The 20644-nt window shown below is 43.8% G+C and overlaps 1 protein-coding gene across 7 annotated transcripts in view; it reads left to right on the plus strand.

The window, feature by feature from the left end:
• Map7 (microtubule associated protein 7) overlaps positions 1 to 20644 on the plus strand; it is a 135152-nt gene that overhangs the window by 91967 nt on the left and 22541 nt on the right. For 5 of the 7 annotated variants that reach the window (XM_057755372.1, XM_057755363.1, XM_057755338.1 and 2 more), the window contains 4 exons: positions 9278 to 9441; positions 10700 to 10817; positions 14368 to 14478; positions 20293 to 20409. In XM_057755372.1, coding sequence (XP_057611355.1) covers positions 9278 to 9441; positions 10700 to 10817; positions 14368 to 14478; positions 20293 to 20409 — 510 coding nt within the window. The remainder of the gene's footprint in view (positions 1 to 9277; positions 9442 to 10699; positions 10818 to 14367; positions 14479 to 20292; positions 20410 to 20644) is intronic. The other 2 variants (XM_057755380.1, XM_057755390.1) reach the window with 1 other exon arrangement.

Here is a 20644-nt window from a genome sequence, read left to right on the forward strand (position 1 = left end):
CACACTGCCTTGTCTTGATAACATCTGTGTCTGATCAATTGTGCCAACACATTCCTGACCCCAAGAAATTAGGGTTGTATTTTGTTTTTTTGGTTTTTTGTTGTTGTTGTTGTTGTTGTTGTTGTTGTTTTTTATGGGGTAGCCATTTTTGGCATCTCGGCTGTTGCTAGGGTTGCTGGAATCTTAGTATCGGTCTGAGCTACTAAGTGCTCACTGTGAAGACATAAAGGCCCCAGTTCAACTGCTCACATAGAATTGGGGCATGGTACTGCATGTATAGAACCCCATCTCTGAGAGGAAGAGACAGGCAGGGCCTTGGAACTTGCTAACCAGTCTAACAAACAGTGAATGCCAGGTTCAATAAGAGACCATCTCAAAAATAAGGTGTAGATGGATAGTGGAAGAAAGCCAGCATCAATCTCTGGCCTCTCCGTGCACACACACGAGTCAACACCTGTGAACATGCAAGTTCCCGCAAGCACCACGGAGAGAGAGAGAGAGGAGAGAGGTCTTCCTTGACTAGCCCAACACTGTTTACTGATGCGTGTCTATCCAGGTTTATTCAAGGGTTATCTGTAGCTATCAGCAGACAATTTAGACTTAGCCTAATCCTTTAGCTCAGGCTTTCCCTGTCCCTAACCCAGTATAAGAGTAGAAGTTGAGGGGTTGGGGATCTAGCTCAGTGGTAGAGCACTAGCCTAGCAAGCACAAGACCGTGGGTTCGGTCCTCAGCTTTAGGGGTGGGGAAAAAGAGTAGAAGTTGAAATGGTCTATCCCTGAAGCCATCTAATCACAAGTACCTCTAGCTCTGTCTTCAGAGTAAACCTTAGATCCATGTGGAATATCTTCTGCCCGCTGCCATTTCCCTGCCCCGGCCTGAAGGAAGTGTATCTTTATCACAGAAGCTACCCTGCCATCCTTCCATTGAGACTTCTGTGTTAGATCCCTGCTGGCCCTCATCTCCAAGCCTTGGTTGCAGGTTACAGTGCTTCCTCTCATGCTGTATTTTGTGCAACTGTTGTATCTTGTGTGTACTCTAGTGCTGTGTTATACACTGAGGAATTTTTTCTGTTTAGATTTTTATATACCTCCTTGGTTATACAAATTTAAAGGCTTTTTTACTGTGACCTCCATTTCTCAATATCCCAATACATGGCACAGTATTATATATAAAATGTATGCTAGAAATTTTGCTCATCTCCCTTAAACTATAGTCTTCAGTGAAACAGTAATGATAGTGTTTCTGGAGCCCTGACTGTGAAAAAGGGAATACTCTACATATCTCATTGGGTATTGTCACCAAAACTAGCAAATTGCTACCATGGTTACACTTGTTGTGTGAGCTTGTCATAATAATGTAAATGGTTTTGTACATTGTCAACTTGTTTGAATGTATATTGTGATGATTTAAAGAAGTTCAGGAAATCTAAAATGACAGTAATGATTAGTAACCCTTTGTTCTTTCCTCTGTGTTAGCTGTTTGAGCATGTGTTAAGTACACAGTCACCAACACTGGAGTGAAAACTCCCCAGGTAGTAAAGTTCTTTGAGTAAATAGCAGTCCTATACTTCAGAAGACTGAAATACGTTTCTCAAAAGATCATAAGTGGGGCATAAGTCCCGGGAAGGATAGTGAAGAAGGGGGATTGTGTGTCATGGCACAAGTGTAGTGCATAGGTGTTGTGTTGACTCTGATTTGACACAAACCAAGAGGGCAAAATGTAGGATTTTAAAAGTGCTGTAGTGGATTTTAGTAACTTGTGTAGGGGGAGGGGATTTGTTCCAATCTATTAGTAGAAGTAATAGGTTCTGTAACTTATGTCGAAGACCATTAACAAGGATAGGTGGAATTGGCATTTATTGGACAGTGAGCATTTTACTCTAGATAACTTAAGGCAAAAGTAACCACCACTTCATTTATTGGAGACAGTATTTAATATTATTGTTATTATTATTGTGTATTTACTGATATAAAAATCTTACTGTGGCCGGGCGGTGGTGACGCACGCCTTTAATCCCAGTACTCGGGAGGCAGAGGCAGGCGGATCTCTGTGAGTTCGAGGCCAGCCTGGTCTACAAGAGCTAGTTCCAGGACAGGAACCAAAAAAGCTATGGAGAAACCCTGTCTCGAAAATCCAAAAAAAAAAAAAAAATCTTAAACTCTTGCCCCTAACTCCTAGGAGTAGAATAATAATAATACATAATGTTTTAGCCAACATTTCAATTAGGCTGTGAGGTTGTCAATAAATGCCCTCCAATATCCAAAATGCGACTTCTTGTACCTTCTGCTGCTAGGGCATCCATGTGTACCACCAGGATCTCTTTATTTGTTTCCAGGCCCTTACTTCCTCTCATTGCCACACTAGCTGTTCTCACCCATTAGAATATGACTACCATCATGTCACAGCTCTGCTTCAGCTCTCTTGGTGACTTTCTTTCTCACCCAGTAGAAGCCAGAAACCTGTGGTTGGCCTCCTCCTGTTCCTTAAACCCACCAGGCGTATCCTTGAGTAAGAACCCATTGCTGTCGGCTCCAACTGGAGCACACTGAGAAACCCACATAACTCATTCTCACTCCCTTCAAATTTTACTGAAATGCTGCCTCCGTGGTAGGATATTTCCTGATCTCTTTACTTAGATTTGCAGATCCCTCAAATTAAAACTTTTTCTCTCTAGTATTGTCAACTTCTAAATAGATACTTAACTTACTTGCTATTCCATCGGCCTTCACTAGGGTACACACCTTCCATAACAGAAAGGATTGTACCTTTGCCAATTCTAAAGCCCAGCAGCAGAACTAGAATAGCCTTGTGCATAGTAAATGTCCAACAATTAATTGTTAAATGTTGAATCAAGTAAGTCTATGCACTTTAACTGCAGGTGATCACAGCAGGTGTTCCGAGTTAGTATACTTGCCTGATTCTCCTGTAGCTGTCTCACAGGAGAGCTAAATTGATACGTTTAACCAGCATCTCAGAAGAATAAGATTATTATTCAAAGTACAGCTGTACTTTGAACCTTATTGACCTCCATGTGCTATTAAGATTAATACCCCTGCAGTAGTTTGACTAAGTTCAGGAGAATACTTAAGGAATGTTTAACAAAAAAAAAAAAAAAAAAAAAAAAAAAAAAAAGGTCCTCTACGTTTTAAGAGATACAAAGTTTCTCTTTTTGAAAATAATATAGAGTTTGAAGTGTTAGGTTTGATTTTTCAAGTGGTTTGGCATACTTTAGGTAATTTGGTAAATTAGCTGAGGTAATTATGTTAGACTTTGCCCTTCTAGACATAGTTTTATTATTTTGCCTGTTTTTCTAACTACAATGTGTTATCAGTTCAGGGACAGCCACATTAGTGAGTATAGCGGAGAGAAGTCGCCATTCTCAAGAATACGGTGAAGCAAATTAGGATTTGCTAATTTGTCTTTTGCAAATACCAAATTTTGTGTATGTGTTGTTGTTGCTACAGCACCTAGGTTGTTGACATGCTACAGGTAAGCAGACTAGCACTGAGCTACACCCAACCCTCTGAGACCAAAAGCTTTACGTGACTGTACTTTCATTCCCCTCTGGGGCTCTCTGGGCTTCTCCGGGTTCCATAAAATCATGGAAGAGGGATGGAGATGACTTAGTGTGCAAAGGCTCCTAACACCAAACCAGATTCCACATGTGTACTATGGCATGAATGTGCACATGTACACTTACACACATATGAATGCATAAAATGAATACATGTAATTTAACATTTTAAATGATCAAAGATTATTATAGAATATATATATATGTATTATTGATACAGCTCTTGTAGAGCTTATAGTTCTTTAATTAGAGCTTATGTTGGCTTTTACAGCTAAGTTTAAAGCTGTCCAAGAGATCTTTTAGAATGTATTTTCAAAAGAGCACAATAATATAAAAATGATTTTAGCCTGGGAACAAATTTCAATTAGATTAGCTGAGATAATTATATTAAACTTTCCAGCCATAGCTTTTTCACTTTGTCTTTTTTTTTTTAATGTATTATCAATTCATGGACTATTAGTGAGTACAATTGAGAGATAAATAAATTATCATTTCAACCTGGTATAAAATGTTCATCTCAAAAACACTGACAAGCATTTATTAACAAACGCGCATTGATGGTATAACCCTGACTAGAGTCGATGTGAAACCTCCTCTGATTCTTAGAGAGGTTTTGTTCCAAGGAAAACTTTGGAGACTTTAAAGACTAGTCTCAAAAGAAAGAGGCGAGGGTGAGGTTGGTGAGTACCGACACCAGAGAGGAGATGTGCGTCAGAATTAAGGGAGCAGGGAGTAGCCCTTCCAGGCAGCCTCCCACCCAGATACCAAGCGTGTAAACTTAGCTCATCTGTGATCATTCTCAGCACTGGCCGCCTAGTGCTGGCGCCTGGTGAACTCCTATACAGATGTTCCGAGACTAACAGGTGGGTAAGAGATGGCTCTGACACCAGACGCCTCCTGTGGGGGAACGTGGACATGAGTCAGGCTCAGGCTGCAAGACTAAGTGCTTGTCTGTGGATGGGTGAAGTCTGCAGATCAGATGAATAACGTGGCTGACCCATCTTTTTGTTCCTAAATTTACTTTGCCTTTAAGTGTGAGCATAAAAAGATTTTAAACCCGAGCAGTAAGAACTCTTGTGAGCAGATGATAAAGTCTAAGGTGATGTTGTGCAATGGGGACCTTGCCTATCTCTCCGGTGTGGAGGAGGAACGTTAGTCACCGGAGAGGCTCCAGTCCAGACATTTTACCAGAAGGCTCATTGTGCTTCTAGAGTGAGACATGCGGGAGCTTGTACTCCAGCTGCACCACTCGTGAGCTACGGGACAGGTTACCTCACTTCCATGTGTCTCCCAGCATGCCTGTCTCCGAGCACAGCTCTGAAGGTAATGGCTGTCCATGACTCAGAGTCAGCATAGAGTATGAGCCGAGCCTCTTTCCAGGTGATAATGGAGGAGCATGGCCAGTCACTAGGTGCCTGACACTCTACGTTTGGATTCTTTTTAGCTAAGGAATAGCAGATAGAGGGGTGTCTGTGGTTGCTGGGAGGGCTCTGTGAGACAGCCAGGAGAGGACAATGCTACCTTTCTGTGAGGCGTGTCTGAGATTAGGGTTGGGATGGTAACCAGGAGTTCCAAGGACAGCCATTGGTCAAGCAGAGGCTAAATACAGATTAGAATTTCTGGGAACTTTCTGTCTTTTTTCCTTATCTCAAGTCCTCCTCCCCACACACAAGGGGAACGTTCTAGGGTTTCCACACGTGTAAACTGCTGTTCTAGCACCTCAGTTCCATTAGCCTTCAGACACAGTTCCCCTCACACAAGAGACAGTGTTGTGGGCTGTTGGTGGGTGTCCTGCAAGGCCGTACCAGACACCTCTCCACTGCATACTTCAGTTCAAGGGAAAGATAGTTTTTTCCCAGCACTTGAGATACTGAGGCAGAAGGATTACCCTGAGCTCAAAGCCAGCTTAGGTGACTTTAGTGACTTCCAGGCCAGCTTAAGGTACAGAGTGAAATTCCGTCTCAATAAATAAATAAATAAATAAATAAATAAATAAAAGTGGGAAAGCCTTGAGTTACGTTCATCAAAGCAAGTCACTTTCTTGAGAGTCCTTTAGTTTCCCTCCCTTCCTCCCTCCTGCTCTTTCACCTCCGTGCTAGGGATGGGCCCCAGGGCATGCTTTAAACCATCCGCTAGACTAGACATTGTGAGCGTAGGCAGGCGTGGGGCTGGCACCTTGGGTACAGACAGTCCTGAATGGAGCTGGGGACCCTCCAGACTGCCGCTCAGGAGAGACTCCTGACAGGAAGAGGCTTGAGTGTCAGACTGCCAGGCGGGAGAGATGGTGGACAGAGGTAGCGACCCCCGAGGGCTTCGGGGAGCTGGCGGGTTCTCTAGATTTGTGTATTGAGAGGAGCAGATGTGAAAGAGGGGACTCCAATGCCGAAGGGGCAGGAGAGCCTACAATAGCAGCAAGAGGGTCAGGATGTGAGAGCTGTTTCTAAGGTGACAACGAGTTCCCTGTGTCAAACTTCTAAAGGGGAAGCGCGGAGGAGGGACCTGGGCCTTCACACTTCACACAGCATTCCCAGAGGTTGACAGAGAAGACAAGCCACAGCAGGTTCTGCTTCAGGGTAGGTGAGACTGTGCAGGCGGATTCCAGCCTGTGGAATCAGCTGGATTAAGATCCCAGCTCTAGTTCTGCCGCACCACGTGATCTTGGGAACATCGTTTAACTTCTTTGGATCTTCTCGTTTCAATTCCAAGCCTTCTTTGTATAGAATATTTTCATCTACTATGTTTTTATTTCCAATGGTCTCATGGCTCTTTGTCGCTTATTCCTTTTTCTTGGCAGGCTGGAGATCAACTCCAGGGCCTTGCGTTCTAGGCGGGCAGGCTGCTGGGAAATGAGCTACACACTGAACCTTTCAAACGGCACATCTGGTTATTTGAGGGGTAGCCTAATTTAAAAAAAATTCAGTCTTAATATAGGATTGATTTTATTCCCTCTACTATTTTGGGGAGAGGGTGAGGAATATGGTGGGACCTGAAACAAGGTCTCAGTGTGTAGCACAGTCTGACCTTGAACTGGAGATAGGCTTGCTTTGCCTCCAAGGACTGGGATTACAGGCGTCACTAGCATTCCCAGATTCTTGTAGCATTTTTAAAAAATCCTGGCTCACTGGTTAAGAGCAATGATTACTCTACCAGAAGCCCTGAGTTCAATTCTCAGTACCCACATGGTAGCTCACAACTGTCTCTAAATCTAGTTCCAGAGGACCCAACGCCCTCACACAGACATACATGCAGGCAAAACACCAATGCACATTAAATAAATGTTTTAAAACAAACAAACTTCATATCCTTTGTTTTCCTTGTACAGGCAGCGGGTACTGAGCAGGGTGGGAGTGGCTCTCATGCAGATCAACACTGTTCTTCTCAGTCTCTTCACCAGTTTGGAAGTTCCCTGGGCTTTGCTACGCTGTTAGCAATTACCATTTTCTTTTCATTTTAAAAGTCATTAACTTCTGCAACATCTATAGTTGTTGCCTCAGCCTTTTTTCGTGTGTGTGTGTGTGTGTGTGTGTGTGTGTTAGGATCTGAATCCAGAGCCTCACACTCATACCCCACCACTAGGCTAAAACTCCAACTGCATCAAGAGAAACTAGTGAACTATTTCCTACATGAGTGCTCGCAGTCCTGTAAAATAATTTTACTCTCCATCCCTAGATCCCTTCCTTCCCACAGCCCCCTGCTTAGAGCTGAATTAAGCGACATCTCCTTCGAGGAATTATTTCATATGTTTGTTTGCAGTAACCAAAAAGAAAAAGAGAAAAAGGCATTTCTTTGCATTTATACAATTACAACAAGTGTTGAAGTAAACTATAAAGGTTAAAGATTAAAACTAAGGCCTTGTGTGTGTTAGGCAGGAGTTCTAACAATCTATATCCACATCCCTAAGATTCAAACCTTCACATTTCAAATGAAAACAAAGCAAAGCATGGGGCATGCCTATAAAACTCCAGCACCAGGGAGGCAAAGGCCAGCCTGAGTTATATAGTGAGTTCCAAGCTGGCCTGAAATGCATAGAAAGATGCTATCTCAAAACAAATAAATAAATTATATATATATATATATATATATACACACACACACATACATAATACATATATATTAGAGATTGTTGCATACTTTTTTCTCTGATTTTTTAAAAATCAGATAATTTCCCAAAGATTTCAAAATATTAATATATTATTTTTATATCATATTATATATACTATGTTCTTATCCCTGTCCATTTTGACTCTTGGTGGTATTATTGGCTATCATTATCCAGTGTTACTAGGCATGCTTCTGCACTTCTGCACCTTACTTGAAATTCACGTTGGGGTTGTAGGCTAAGGCTAATGGTAGAGTTTAAGGCCCTGGGTTCAGACCCTAGCACACAAAAAAGGGAAAAGAAATGAAACAGAGGCAAAACTGCACATGTTGCAGAAGTTGACGACATCCATTTGTTCTCCATTCTGTTCCTCATACCGCAGTGAAGTATGTTCTCCACCTCCTCAGAAGGACCAGGACCATACCAGACTGTGATGGGTGTAGGTAGGGTGTCCACCTAGCCTGTGAGCACACCCTGAGTTCTCTTCCTTACCTGTATCCTATTTGCTGAATGCTGTCTGTGGCACTAGAACGGGAGTTACCAGGATTAACACCCAGCCTCATCATTCCCATGTGTTGGACCCATACAAGAGCACGGCACGCCACCAAGTGTTCTGTGTGTCACCATGGGCTCACCAACAGCCCTGTCAGGAAGTCAGTGCTGTCTAGGCATTACCTAACTAAACTGTGTGCTCCCTGAGTGCCCCAAACGGCCTCTTGCTCTCTCTCCTGGCTTAGCTGATTCACTGCGATGAACCTTCTCAGTTAATTTTCTCTACATTGCTTTGTACTTCCAGAGAACCAAGGCTATGATGAAAGAAATGTAGTCATAACTGGGTATGGTGGCTTTCTTCTCTGATTTCAACGTTTAGGAGGCCAAGGCAGAGAATTGTCATGAGTTCAAAACCACCTTGGGCTACACAGTGAGTTCCAAGGCAGCTTGGGCTATAAACTCAAAAAAAAAAAAAAGCAAAAGTAAAAAGGAAGGAATGAAAAAGTGAGGAGAGGTGGGTTGGGGAGGGGGAAGGAACAGAGAGGCTGATAGACTCTTTCTGAAGTAGAGTTTTATTATGTGCTCTACTTCAACTCTTGGTAATCCTCCTGCCACAGCCTCCCAGGTGCAGGGTCTGCAGATGTATGCCACTGTGCCTGGCAGGATTTGCCGTTGTGATGGTGGCGAGTGTGCGATGTGTATGTGAGGAGCATGCAGGCACACATGCGGACGTCAGGAGACCGCGTTAGAGAGTCTGCTCTCTCCTTCCACTGTCGGCCCCAGAGATGCATTGGCAAGTGCTTTTCCATGCTGATCTGTGTCGCCAGCCCTCTGAGAAAGAGATAGGAACGTGGTGCTGTTGATCCTAGAGCCTCGGAGCAGAACCAGCATGCAGCCTAAGCTATAAAGCTACCACAACAAACCAGAGAGCTATACGTGTTCCCAAAGAGCAGAATTCAGGGCAGCCTCCTTGACGTAGTGAGAAAGCAAAGGCCAAGCTGGATCCTCACAGACTGACAGAGCCCGTTTGTTCAGTGTGGACCCCTTACTCAGCGCTAACTATTCAAGTCCTAAGCTTGCTTGTGTTGGATCTCCCTGTTTGCCCCCAAAGCTGCGCGAGAAATCGTCTGGTTAGAAAGAGAAGAGCGAGCCCGGCAGCACTATGAAAGGCACCTGGAAGCACGGAGGAAGAAGCTGGAGGACCAGCGGCTGAAGGAAGAGCGGAGGAGGGCTGCGGTGGAGGAGAAGCGAAGACAGAGGCTGGAGGAAGACAAGGTGTGGCCACACCCCTTTGTAGAGGAAGGTTCCCCTGCTTCCGTAGTGAGGGATCAGTAGTGCGGGATGCGTGGTTGCCACGCTGTCAGCAGTAAAGATAGCTGCAGGTGTTGGGGAGCACAGCGCGGGGAGGGGGGCGACAGGAGAAGATGACTGATTGTCAGTGTTGCTGCTGGAACGCCGAGTACTCATATTCCCATCTGATACTCATTGATCCTTTATTCAGCTGTACTGACATGCTAAAATTCCTATGTGGGCTCCCATAGGGTAAACATTTCCTTTGTAAACATTGTAAACATTTCCACACAGGTAATATTTCCACATATGTACTTCACTTAACACTCATTCAAACCTTAAATAAGTGTTCTATAAGTTTCTCAAAAAGGGGGGGGGGGTGAGTTATGCTCAAAATAGTTTAGTTACACTGGGTTATACAACATAGGAAGCCATAAGAGTCCTTGCCAGGTGAGGCGGAACATGTTTGAAATCCCAGCACTGAGAAAACAGAGGCGATAGGACTGCCACAAGTTCAAGGCTAGCCTAGGTTACGTACCAGACCTCAAAGAGAAAAGGCTTTTCCTTTCTTGGAGCCCTCCCACTCTTGAGAGTTCTTTCTAACTTTTCCTTAGTATTCACTCCGCTTGTGGGTAAAGGGAAAAGAAAAATTATTGTGTCCTCAATTTCTGAATTCCATTTTTTAAGTATGGCTCTATGTGAGGCTGGGTATATAGACATGGGCCAAACACTTGCTAGTATGCATAAGGTCCCGACACCTTGAATCTCTGTAGCACACACACACACACACACACACACACACACACACCCCGAACAACAGCAGCAGCAATAAAAACCCCACCAGTTAAGTGGGGCATAATGGTACACGCCTATAGTCCTAGCAGTCAGGAAGCTGAAGCAAGAGCATCACAAGTTTGAGGCTAACAAGACACTACATAACATGTATAAAAGTAAATAAAAACACATGCTGAGAATCAGTCCAAGTGAAGACCTGTACTGCCATGGCCCTTTCTGTGTGTTGGTGAAAGCGTCACACCCAGAGGGAAGTATTTGAGTATCTGTTATACACAAAGGCTTTTGAACTAGGAACTAATGGTTGCAGAAAGAGAAAGTACAGAAGTTAGGAAACATTATAACAGCAATATAGGAGGCTGAGAATTTAGGTAGTCTACACTATTCTGCCTTAAGTTGCAGAACCTTCAACCAGCTAAACCTAACCGCTGGCTCTTCTGTCCCATATAAGGAGCGCCATGAAGCTGTTGTACGACGAACAATGGAAAGGAGCCAGAAACCGAGACAGAAATATAACCGGTGGTCATGGGGAGGCCCTCTCCATGGGAGCCACAGCATCCACAGTGCAGGTAAATAGGATACTGCTCAAGTCTCTTCTTTGGTTTTGGTTTTGGTTTTTTCCTGGACAGTAAAAGTGCATTTGCTCCCCCGCGCCCCAAATCTGTGGTTGCTGAAACAATTGCATGCTATTTAAATGCTGCTCCCGCTGTCTGAGGGTGCGAGGGTGATGGAGGTAAGACCCAAGGACCTCTCTGCCTCCGCATGAGCTCCTTTCTGTTTGGGTTGCAGAGTCCCCTAGAGAGGAAAGCTATGGGGCATTTCTAAAACTCGAGACTGAACTGTGTTAGTGATCCATTTGCATAAGGTCTTCATGGCTGTGGGATAAGTTAACCCATATCCCTTTCTCCTCGGGAAAGAATCTCAGCAGTGTAGCTGAATCAGGGTCAGTTCCGTGAGCACGTGTCCCCTGACGCTAACATGTGCAGCACTGATGTAGGGGAGGAGCATGCAAGGTGCCTTAGATGAGAAATATTATTGTACTGTAAATTCAATACACTTTTATTCTGACATAGTAGTATGTTAATTCTTTTTCATTTGTGTGGGTCTGATGCTTTTTTTTTTATCACGTCTTACCTCTGTCCTCAGGTGGTTTTGTTGAGTCATTATTCACCTTCTCCACTTAGCAGGGGTAGACCAGCACATCACAGCTTCGGGGGGTACTAGAGAATCTGGTACAGACGCCCCTATAAGTGCTGACTGCCTGTTTTGTAGGTAAGCCCTCAGACTTAGGACCAGTTCGTGGACAGCCGAACCACCAGCTCCCTAGTCACCACGCATGCCCGCTGTCCCTCGCAAGGACCTAGCTCTGAGATGGACAGTATTTCCTAAGTGTGATGTCATGACTCCAGTGACTTTAAGGTGTTAAAATAATCCCTCTTTCTCTTTAAGTCATTTTTAATAAAGCCTGTTTAAATGTCTTCTAGCTAAGAGTCACCTGTAACCAAAGCACATCCTGTTAACAGCTTCCATAGCTAACAATACTACATGCTCATAGACAGCTTCACTTTTAGCTGAGTAATTGAATTGTTTGCATGTTTGCTGTTTTTCATTACTGTTTTTATAACCCTTTACTTTTGTTTTAAGTTCAGAAAGTATAACCACAGTTTATTTCCCCGTAACACTGAACCAAACATAGAAGCATGTTTTCCCCATGTCTCTTTACCACCTGTGCTGGAGGACACACCAAACCTGTCACCGTAAAAATGACAAGGTTATATGTGATGCTTCATCTAGAAATAGTTTTCATGGATGTCCCATGAAGAGAAATGCTCATGGTAAATGTTTTTATAACCACGTTTTTCTTTGAGCTTCATGCTTCCTGTCTACATGACAGAAATGCTCTGTCACACAGTGCCAAACATCGTTGAGAAACAATAAACATACTCAGCCTTAATTCTTGCTTTCTACATTGCTATTCAGAGCAGGAAAGCCAGTGATGCACTTAGGGGCTATTAGGTAAAATCCAGTTTATAATGACTGGCTGGTTCAGACTACTGGTCTATTAGAAAGGAGACATTGTGTGGGGAATGACTAGACTCTGTTGAAGTCTCAAAGACTGGGATGATCTGCTGTGGTGTCGAGAGACATCCAGTTCTGCTCTCTTTTAGCACCTCACTTCATGGCAGCGCCTGTACGAAGCCAGCTCCAACGTCTTGCTAATCGGGCCAAGCCCTCCAAGCCTAGAAATGGTCCCCAATAAGTTAGCATCTTGTCTGACCACTGGGCATCAGCTTGCTACCATGAAAACAATTTTATTTGTAAAATCTCGATCCTTTTGTGAAATTTTTGTTCAGTGAGGAGGAGAAATGAATGGAAAGTCTCAGCTGGCGCCGATGGCATGCCTCCACGGTGCCAGCATTCTCACTCTGAGATAGCGGATAAGACTGTCTAGCTCATTTTTTTTCTGCTTACTAGGAAATAGAACTGAGTGTTTTTAGTAACCACTGAGAAATTCTAGAGGCTAGGCTTACTAAAGATACTGCTCCCCTCAGCTGAAGCTTAGAGTATAAACATCAGGAAATGCTGCCATCGAATCACGTGGGCACGGCTCTCATCCTTCCTCAAGCACACACCACATTCATCTTCAGGGTGGTCCTGTTAGTGTTTTCCCTCTATCCTCTATGTCTCCTCATTGCCCCAACCCCGTCAGAGAAATGAAAATGTAAGTCACAGTAATCATGTTAGGTCATTTTTTTTAAAAACAGTTAAATTCCAGCTATAAAAGGTAATCTCAGTTGAAAAGTCATGTCTCTTTAATGAGTTATTACCAGTAGATTATAGATAATCGTCAAAACGGCTATGCTATAGGGCAAAATTCATCAAAAATGTTTACTGCCCAGATTGTTCAGACCAGTGGGAACAGCGCAATGGTGCTGCTACAGAGAACATTTCTGTTGTTCTTTCATTAGCCACTAGGGGAAAAGATGGTGCTGCTTCTTTAACTTCAGCCATTGTAGGTCAGAGAGTCCAGGCACTGCTGACAGATGGGCAGTGAGATGGTAGATTTTTACCTCGTGTCGTCCATCCAGGCAGCATGACCTTCTAATAAGTAAGGCTGTGATTTGTTTCTGCTGTGTTAACAACAAATTAACAGAACTCATTTTTAAATTTTTTTTGCCTTTATAATGACGATTTCCCTTCTGATTTGAACCCCAAAGCCATTCTTAAATTATTTGACTACACGATAATTTTAACAATAATACTCACTGACTTAGAATTCTGATTTATATTGCTACCAGTTCTATTAGGCAGGTTTATGCACTGATTCCACTTTTGCTGTCTAGAGCCACACACCCCCAGTACTAAGGCGCAAACCCAGAAGCACGGCACAGTTGACAAACTCCGACCACTGAGCCCTTTTTGTTTATTGATTTTCTGTTTGAAGACAGCCTTAGGGCTGCAGATACAGTTCCCTTACCTAACAACAGGTTCAACCCCCAGGAGAGAGGAAGAAACAGGAAGCCGGAAGGAGGGAGGAAAGGAAACAGGCAGACAGACAGACTTGAACTAAGTGGTGTGCACCTGCAATCCCTTGAATTGGGGGTCAGAGGCATAGGAAGTCAGAGGCTAGGCCAGGTCAGACTAAGTCAAGTCAGGGAGTGGGAGCTCGCGAAGGTCCCAGGCTGGCCTCGAAGGTACTGCTCTGGCTAGTTTCCTAGCAGCTGGGGTCTAGGCAGGACCCAGCAGCAGACCCTGGTGTGCGGTTTACCCCAAGTTGGCAGTGTATTTTCCCACCTACAGCCCCTGTCCCGGGCGTCTTTGCTTCACGGTCGGCCTGCATCTCCTCTTACCCTAGCCCGTGGGTTTATCTTCATCAGCTCGTGTTATAATAGCATGTTGCGTTTAAACTGCTGAACTAAAGGTTTATATTATTTCTTTAAAAAAAAATGAGTTTCATTTCTAGCCTTTAAGTGACTTCAGTATGTCCACTCAGAAAACTGCTGTTATGGAAGGACCTAGAAATAATGCTGAGGCCTCCAGGCCTCTTCTCCTTCCGCCGCTGAACAATCGCAATCCTGCATGCCGGCTGTCAATTAGCATTATCTCCATTTGTTTTAGATCCAGACAGGCGGTCAGTTTCCACCATGAATCTCTCGAAACATGTTGATCCTGTCATTAGCAAGCGGCTCTCGTCCTCATCCGCAACTTTGCTAAACTCTCCAGATAGAGGTACAGTCAAAAGGGAAACAAAACCTGTTCTGTTACTTACTTGATGTTCTCTTTTCTGGATGTGTACAAATGGAATTAGCATCTGAAGCTGCTCTCCCTGCCTTTCTTAAATAGGAAGAAAAAAACTCGAGAGTAAAAAAGCAATAAGCAGCTGAGCGTCACTTGCCTTGCTACTAGAGCGTTTCTCGTTGTAAGGGCGGCGGCCGAATGGTGCTTTTAGCAGTGCAGAGCGGTGCTTTCTTCAAACGTTTAGCAAATGAACTCACCGACCTATCTGCCAGAAAGCAGATAATCTTGTTCTGAACAGTTCCTTTCTTTCAGTCATCCATATGTTGGGAGTTCCAGGTGCCAGCTTTCGAAGGAAACTTTAAATGATTCATGACGGCAGAGTTTCACTTTACCAACCTGTTTCTCGTGTGGTCGACCATTCCTTACGGCATTCCTCACATGCGTGATTGGTTGTTTGCTGTCCATTCATCTCAGTCTTTAGGGATTGACCTAATTTTAAAGGCTGTCGTCACCATGGCTGCCTCCCGAACAGGTTAATAATGATCATGGTCTCCCAGCCAAAGTCTTAACTGGATTTTATTTATACATCCTGTGGATTTACAGTACATGAATGTTTAGTTATTCATAACTGAAAGTTTTATTTTACATCATAAAAGAAACAATCAAGCTTTTAAGAGAAGCTCCTTGTTTTAATAACTGAGATGATTTTAAATAAAACTAAAGAATTATTGTGTAATAAAAAGCACTTACTTTCAAAAAATAACAAAATATGGTGGTTTTGAGTACATTTTTAAGAAACTGGAAAGTGTCCTGTCTTAATCTTTAATAAGACTGTAATGTGTGCATGTTCTGTGTGTATGTCAGTTCATGTATTTGTATTGTTATGATACCACTGTAATATATAATATATGAATGTTCCTATTATTTTATAAATTGGTAAATGTTTGAATAATTTCTTATTCTTGTCTGCTTTTTTTAAGCAAACTGTTTCTTTTTTAAGCTAAATTTGCCTAAATTAGCATGTAATCAAGTTTTAGGGACTATCCATGTTAATTTATTGTTAATTAAATTTTCCTTCATAAATATGCAGATGAGAGCGAGTGCACTCAGGGAAGTGTGGACTTGAGTTTCAAGCTCATTCCCTTAGTAGAACATAAGATACAGATACAGTGTGGATGTCCTTCCTCCAGCTGTCTGTCCATGTCCCTTTCCTTTGAAGTGGTCACTTACCCAGCATGTTAGGGTCACCCTTCTGTGGATCTGTGTCTGAGACAAACCACAGATAAGGATTTATAATGCTCTTAAGTCATGCCTTGCTTTCCTGCCTCCACCAGTCCCAGGTAAAGGGGAGAGTAAGGACACCGGCTATAAACAGGATGATGCCCTGTCCTGTCTCTGAGGATTCAAAGTGCTGAATTCTGCATCATTTAGAAATAAAATTATGTTTAAAAACTCTACATGATGTATCTGATTGGATTTTCTTAAAGTAATGTGGTTTGGGAATTAAGATTCATTGGGTAGCCCATCTATCCTGTTTGGGTTGATTGAGTACCTCAGAGCTCAAGAATCTAACTTTTAATGACTCTCGTGGTAATGATTATGGAAAGGGATTGTAGCTAAGATTAGCAGCCCCTCCCATGCAGCTGCTCTGTGGCTCTGCAGTTCTCACCTCTGTGGCCTCCACGCGTGCTTTCTTTGTTCCTGTTCTATAGTCGTGACTGGTCTGGAATTCATCGTGTAGACCAGGCTGGCCTTGAACTTGCTTTAGTCCTTCTGCCCACGGTGCTGTGATTACAGCCATGCACTGCCACACGATAGGCATTCTCTGGCTAATTTGGAAGGAGGGTTAGGATGCCAAGGCCAGTAGATCTCAATAACTAGGCTGTGTCTGGAGCCAGGAAACTGCCCCTTGAATCTAGACACCGGGCTGCAGAGTTGAAGGTTAAAAGTGATCGTATCAGAGGGAAAACTCTGGAGTCAGCTCTGCTCTCCTGCCCCTGTCAGAGGAGCTGGAGAAAGTTCTTGGTCTAACCGATCATACTGGCCTAGAAGGGGCTCTCATGATATAGGAAGCTTTGTTTGCTTATTTGTTTTGGTTAAGCAAAGTTTTCAGTAAGATTACTTTTCAAACCGGGTGGTGGTAGGTGGTACACACTTTAATTCCCAGCACTCAGGAGGCAGAGGCAGGAAGATCTCTGTTAGTTCAAGACCAGCATGGTCTTTTTTGCACATTAGTTATGCTTTATTATCTCACTAGAAAGAGATCTTATCAGATTCAACTAGAAGTTTTTAATCTACGAATATTAAAAAAAAAGCCTATGCAATGTTATTAAATTGTTTGAGCTCTCTCTGGCCTGTAGCAGTAGCCTTAAAGCTGATATAAAGCTGACGTCCTAAGATCAGGACTGATGGTTGGCTAGAAAGATCTGCACAGCTCTATTTGTTATAAAGTGTACTGAAGTACTATCAGGTTACTTAGTAAATAGCCGCTTTCCCAGGCACACCAAACACAATGGAGGCTATGACTGCCTTTAAAAATATTTGTGATCAGGAGATGGCCCTGGGAGTGAAATAGCACACCAACCTGAGGACCTGAGTGAGATCCTTCAGAACCTACTTTAAAAATCCAGGCAAAGGCAGCCATGGTGATGCACACCAGCACTTGAGAGGCAAGCGGATCTCTGTGAGTTCAAGGCCAGCCTGGTCTACATAATGAGTTCCAGGACAGCCTGAGCTACATAGTGAGATCCTGTGTGAGGGAAAAAAAAATTAATGAATTAAATAATTAAAATTTAAAAAGTAGATTCAGACATGGCAGGACCCCAGAGTCAGGCAGGCAGATCCTTAGGACTTGCTGAGTCTAGCTGGATTAATGAGTGAGCTCCAAGTTGAGACAGGAGGACCGAGTCTCAGAAAACCATGTGAGAGGAGAGAGCTGCTCATCATTTAAGAACACTTGCTGTTGCTGAGTTCAGTTCCCAGCATCCCTGTCAAGTGGCTTAGACGTGACCGTAGCTCCAGCTCCAATGCCCTCTTCTAGCCTCTGTGACCACACACACACACACACACACACACACACACACACGGCATTCATTCACAGACATACACACATACATGTAAATAAAAAAATAATAGAAATAAAATAAGATGGACAGCAGTTGGTGAGGATACTTGACACATGGCCTCCACCTGCACACAGGAAAACATGTGCTTACACCTGCATACACACATCTATGAATCAGGTGCACACAGAGGGGAGGAAGAAGAAAATACTTTTATTTTATATATGAATATAGTGCCACATGGACTGCTAAGCATGTGATTTCTCATTGTTTGCCACTAGAAGTTCTTCAACAGAGATGATGTTGCCATTTGGAAATTAACATTAAAGGTGCATAACCTCATCTTTAACGCCACCCACTTAACCAGATTTTTCTCAAGAAGGAACAACAGGGAGCTTAAGAAGAGGGAGCTTAAAACTGTCTCCTCTTAGCTAAAATGAGTCTAGACAGTTTCCAGTGTGATGACAAAAGCCTAATCCATCATGTAGGAGGCTGAGACAGGAGGAAGGGTCCCTGGCCTGTGGACTGTCTTCAGAATAAGTAAATAAATAGAAAATACGTTCTCACCGTGAATCAGTATCATAGTACATAGTGATAGATTGCAGATAAATTCTGACCAGAATCGTGCTTTTTTTATTCTTACTCTAATTTAAGTTAATGGCAACATGTATGGAAAGTTTCAGGTCGCACATAGGTGTTCTTCCAATGCCCGCAGTCAGGATCTAATGACATCTATACAAGTTCCGCTTGGCACCCACGAAACCCGGCAGTAACTTTGTGCTCTGGGAGACACGTTGTAGCATGATTTACACACACTGACCTAGCCCAGATCATTTAGTTCTGTTCATCTGAAACCATATGGCTAGCCATGGGCTAGAATGCATCCCCTGAGTTGGCCTTCCCTGATCTGAGTGGTCCATGCTGGCAGTGGTCAGCATCTCGTGCCAGTGCATGAATAGGACCCATGCACCAGTCCCACCATGTGATCCTCCCTCGGCATTTCAGTCTCCAGATCAGGAAGCCTACATTAAGCGAGGAGAACGCAATTCTCTACAGAGTTGCACTAAAATCTTAACCTCCCTCCCTCTCCTGTCCATCAGTCATGAGTGTAGCAGAAGTGGTGATAGTTGATGCCTGAAGACTCGCGCAAGCAGTTGAGTCTTCAAGGGAGAGAAGAAAAAAGCGCGTCTTCAGGGCTTGCTCATCCCTTCGGTTCTGCGCCTCTGTCACCATATAACTTATCTGGAGAAGGACGCCCACCTTTTCTTTCCCTTCTGCATTGGTTGAACATAGAGTTCTGTTGAAGGTTTTCAGTTTATCCATGGTGCCCTATGTTAACTTTCACTGCTGCCTTTGTGGTTTTAATAAGTCTTAATGCTAGAAAATATGTAGCCATGGAAGCCAAGTGTAGTGGTCCAAACCTGTAATCCCAGCCCTTGGGTGACAGAGGCAGAATGCCATGAGTTCGAGGCCACCTACAGAGTGCGACCTTGTCTTAAAAAAATAAAAAAAAAAAACAAATAATAACCGTAAAGATTCTCCTAATAAACAGGAAATCTAATGGAAAAGTCATTAATTCTTAAATGAACTAAAGCTTTGATCAGAAAAAAATCACTCTTAAAATAAAGTCGTGTTGTTAAAGGACTTCCTGGAGCTTGGTTCTCCCGGAACAGAAGCAACTGTGTTGAGGGTAGCAGTGTTTAGCAGTATATGGGTTTTATAAGCTAAACCAAATCCCCCGAGTTTGAAGTGCCCTTCCTCTAGGAAATGGCATGTAGAGACCTTCCTGAGCCACACAGGGCGGCAGTCCATAAGAGTGCGGTGATGGTTCTCTTGCAGTGGCTCCTGTGGGAACTTGCGAGCTTCTTCGCTGGCACCTCGCGAGCAGACCTTGTGTGTTTTGGCGCGCCATCACTAGATGCCAACTACTGTAAACAAATTCCCAACTGGCATGCATTTTCTAACCACGGCCTTGCCAAATCTGGTAGTCTGGGACCGATACGTCATCGTGTTGTTTTAAGTTTGTTTTCTAAGTTCTTCAGACGTCACCGATAGTCTTCAGGTGTATAACAATATTGGACTTTGGAGTTTCTGCCTAATTTGGTCTTCCTTCAGCTTTAGCCTTGATCCTCAGCGGAAAGTTTTATATTGTGCCAAACAGGGACCTGAAAGAGCCTGGCTTGCTGAGTGGAAAGGTCAAAAGAACCCCATACAGACCTTTGCATGAGCCTTCTTTCGCCTCCCCAATTACCCTAAAATATTCGGGGCGACCCATCATAGTTTAACAGAGCCCAAATAGTCCTGTATGTAAATCTAGTCCTTACTTACTAGCTCCAGTGAGGCTTGCCATTTGAGATGTCCAGGAAACCCTGTGTCATTACCCATCAGTCTGCTGCCCACCGTGATGCCCATCAGATAGGTGCACTCATACTACCAGTGTGAATTCTTGATAGTAGCAGATCCATAGCTGAAATGGTATTTCCATTTCAAGACCTATTGTTTGCTTAACAAGGGTGATGAGCAAACTCCACTCCAGCTGCCCCTTTAGAGCTAAGACAGGGCTCATGGTATAGCTGCTTTCCTCGGGTGGGATCCTTTGCCCTGACTCATGATCACATGCCCTCCCTGGAAAGTCTGGGCTATCTCAAAGGTCCGGACTACGGAGGTATTGAGTATGATATTCTGCATGCTCCTGGCCCTAGAAACAATGTTGCTAACATCTTGCTTATGTGGTGACCTTTAGCTCGCAGCCGCCTGCAGCTCAGCCCCTGGGAGAGCAGCGTGGTAAACAGACTGCTGACGCCCACACATTCGTTCCTGGCCAGGAGTAAAAGCACCGCTGCCTTGTCTGGAGACACAGGTAAAGCCGTCCAGGCACAACTTTCTGGTGAGGTAAAGTCCTCTTTCCGAAGCCTCTCTGCTCTTCCCACATTCCTCTAACCCCACCTCCATCACCCTGGTGTGTGCTTCCCTCTGTTGGTGTTGGCTTTGTGCTGTTGGCATTGTTTCCTCTTCGCATCCACCTCAGCTTCTTATCTGGACACCAGACGCCAGGCAGGCAGATACGCCCCTTGCTGTGATCTCATGGTCTCCAT

Source organism: Chionomys nivalis, chromosome 2 (genome assembly GCF_950005125.1).
Source record: "Chionomys nivalis chromosome 2, mChiNiv1.1, whole genome shotgun sequence".
Taxonomy (NCBI): domain Eukaryota; kingdom Metazoa; phylum Chordata; class Mammalia; order Rodentia; family Cricetidae; genus Chionomys; species Chionomys nivalis.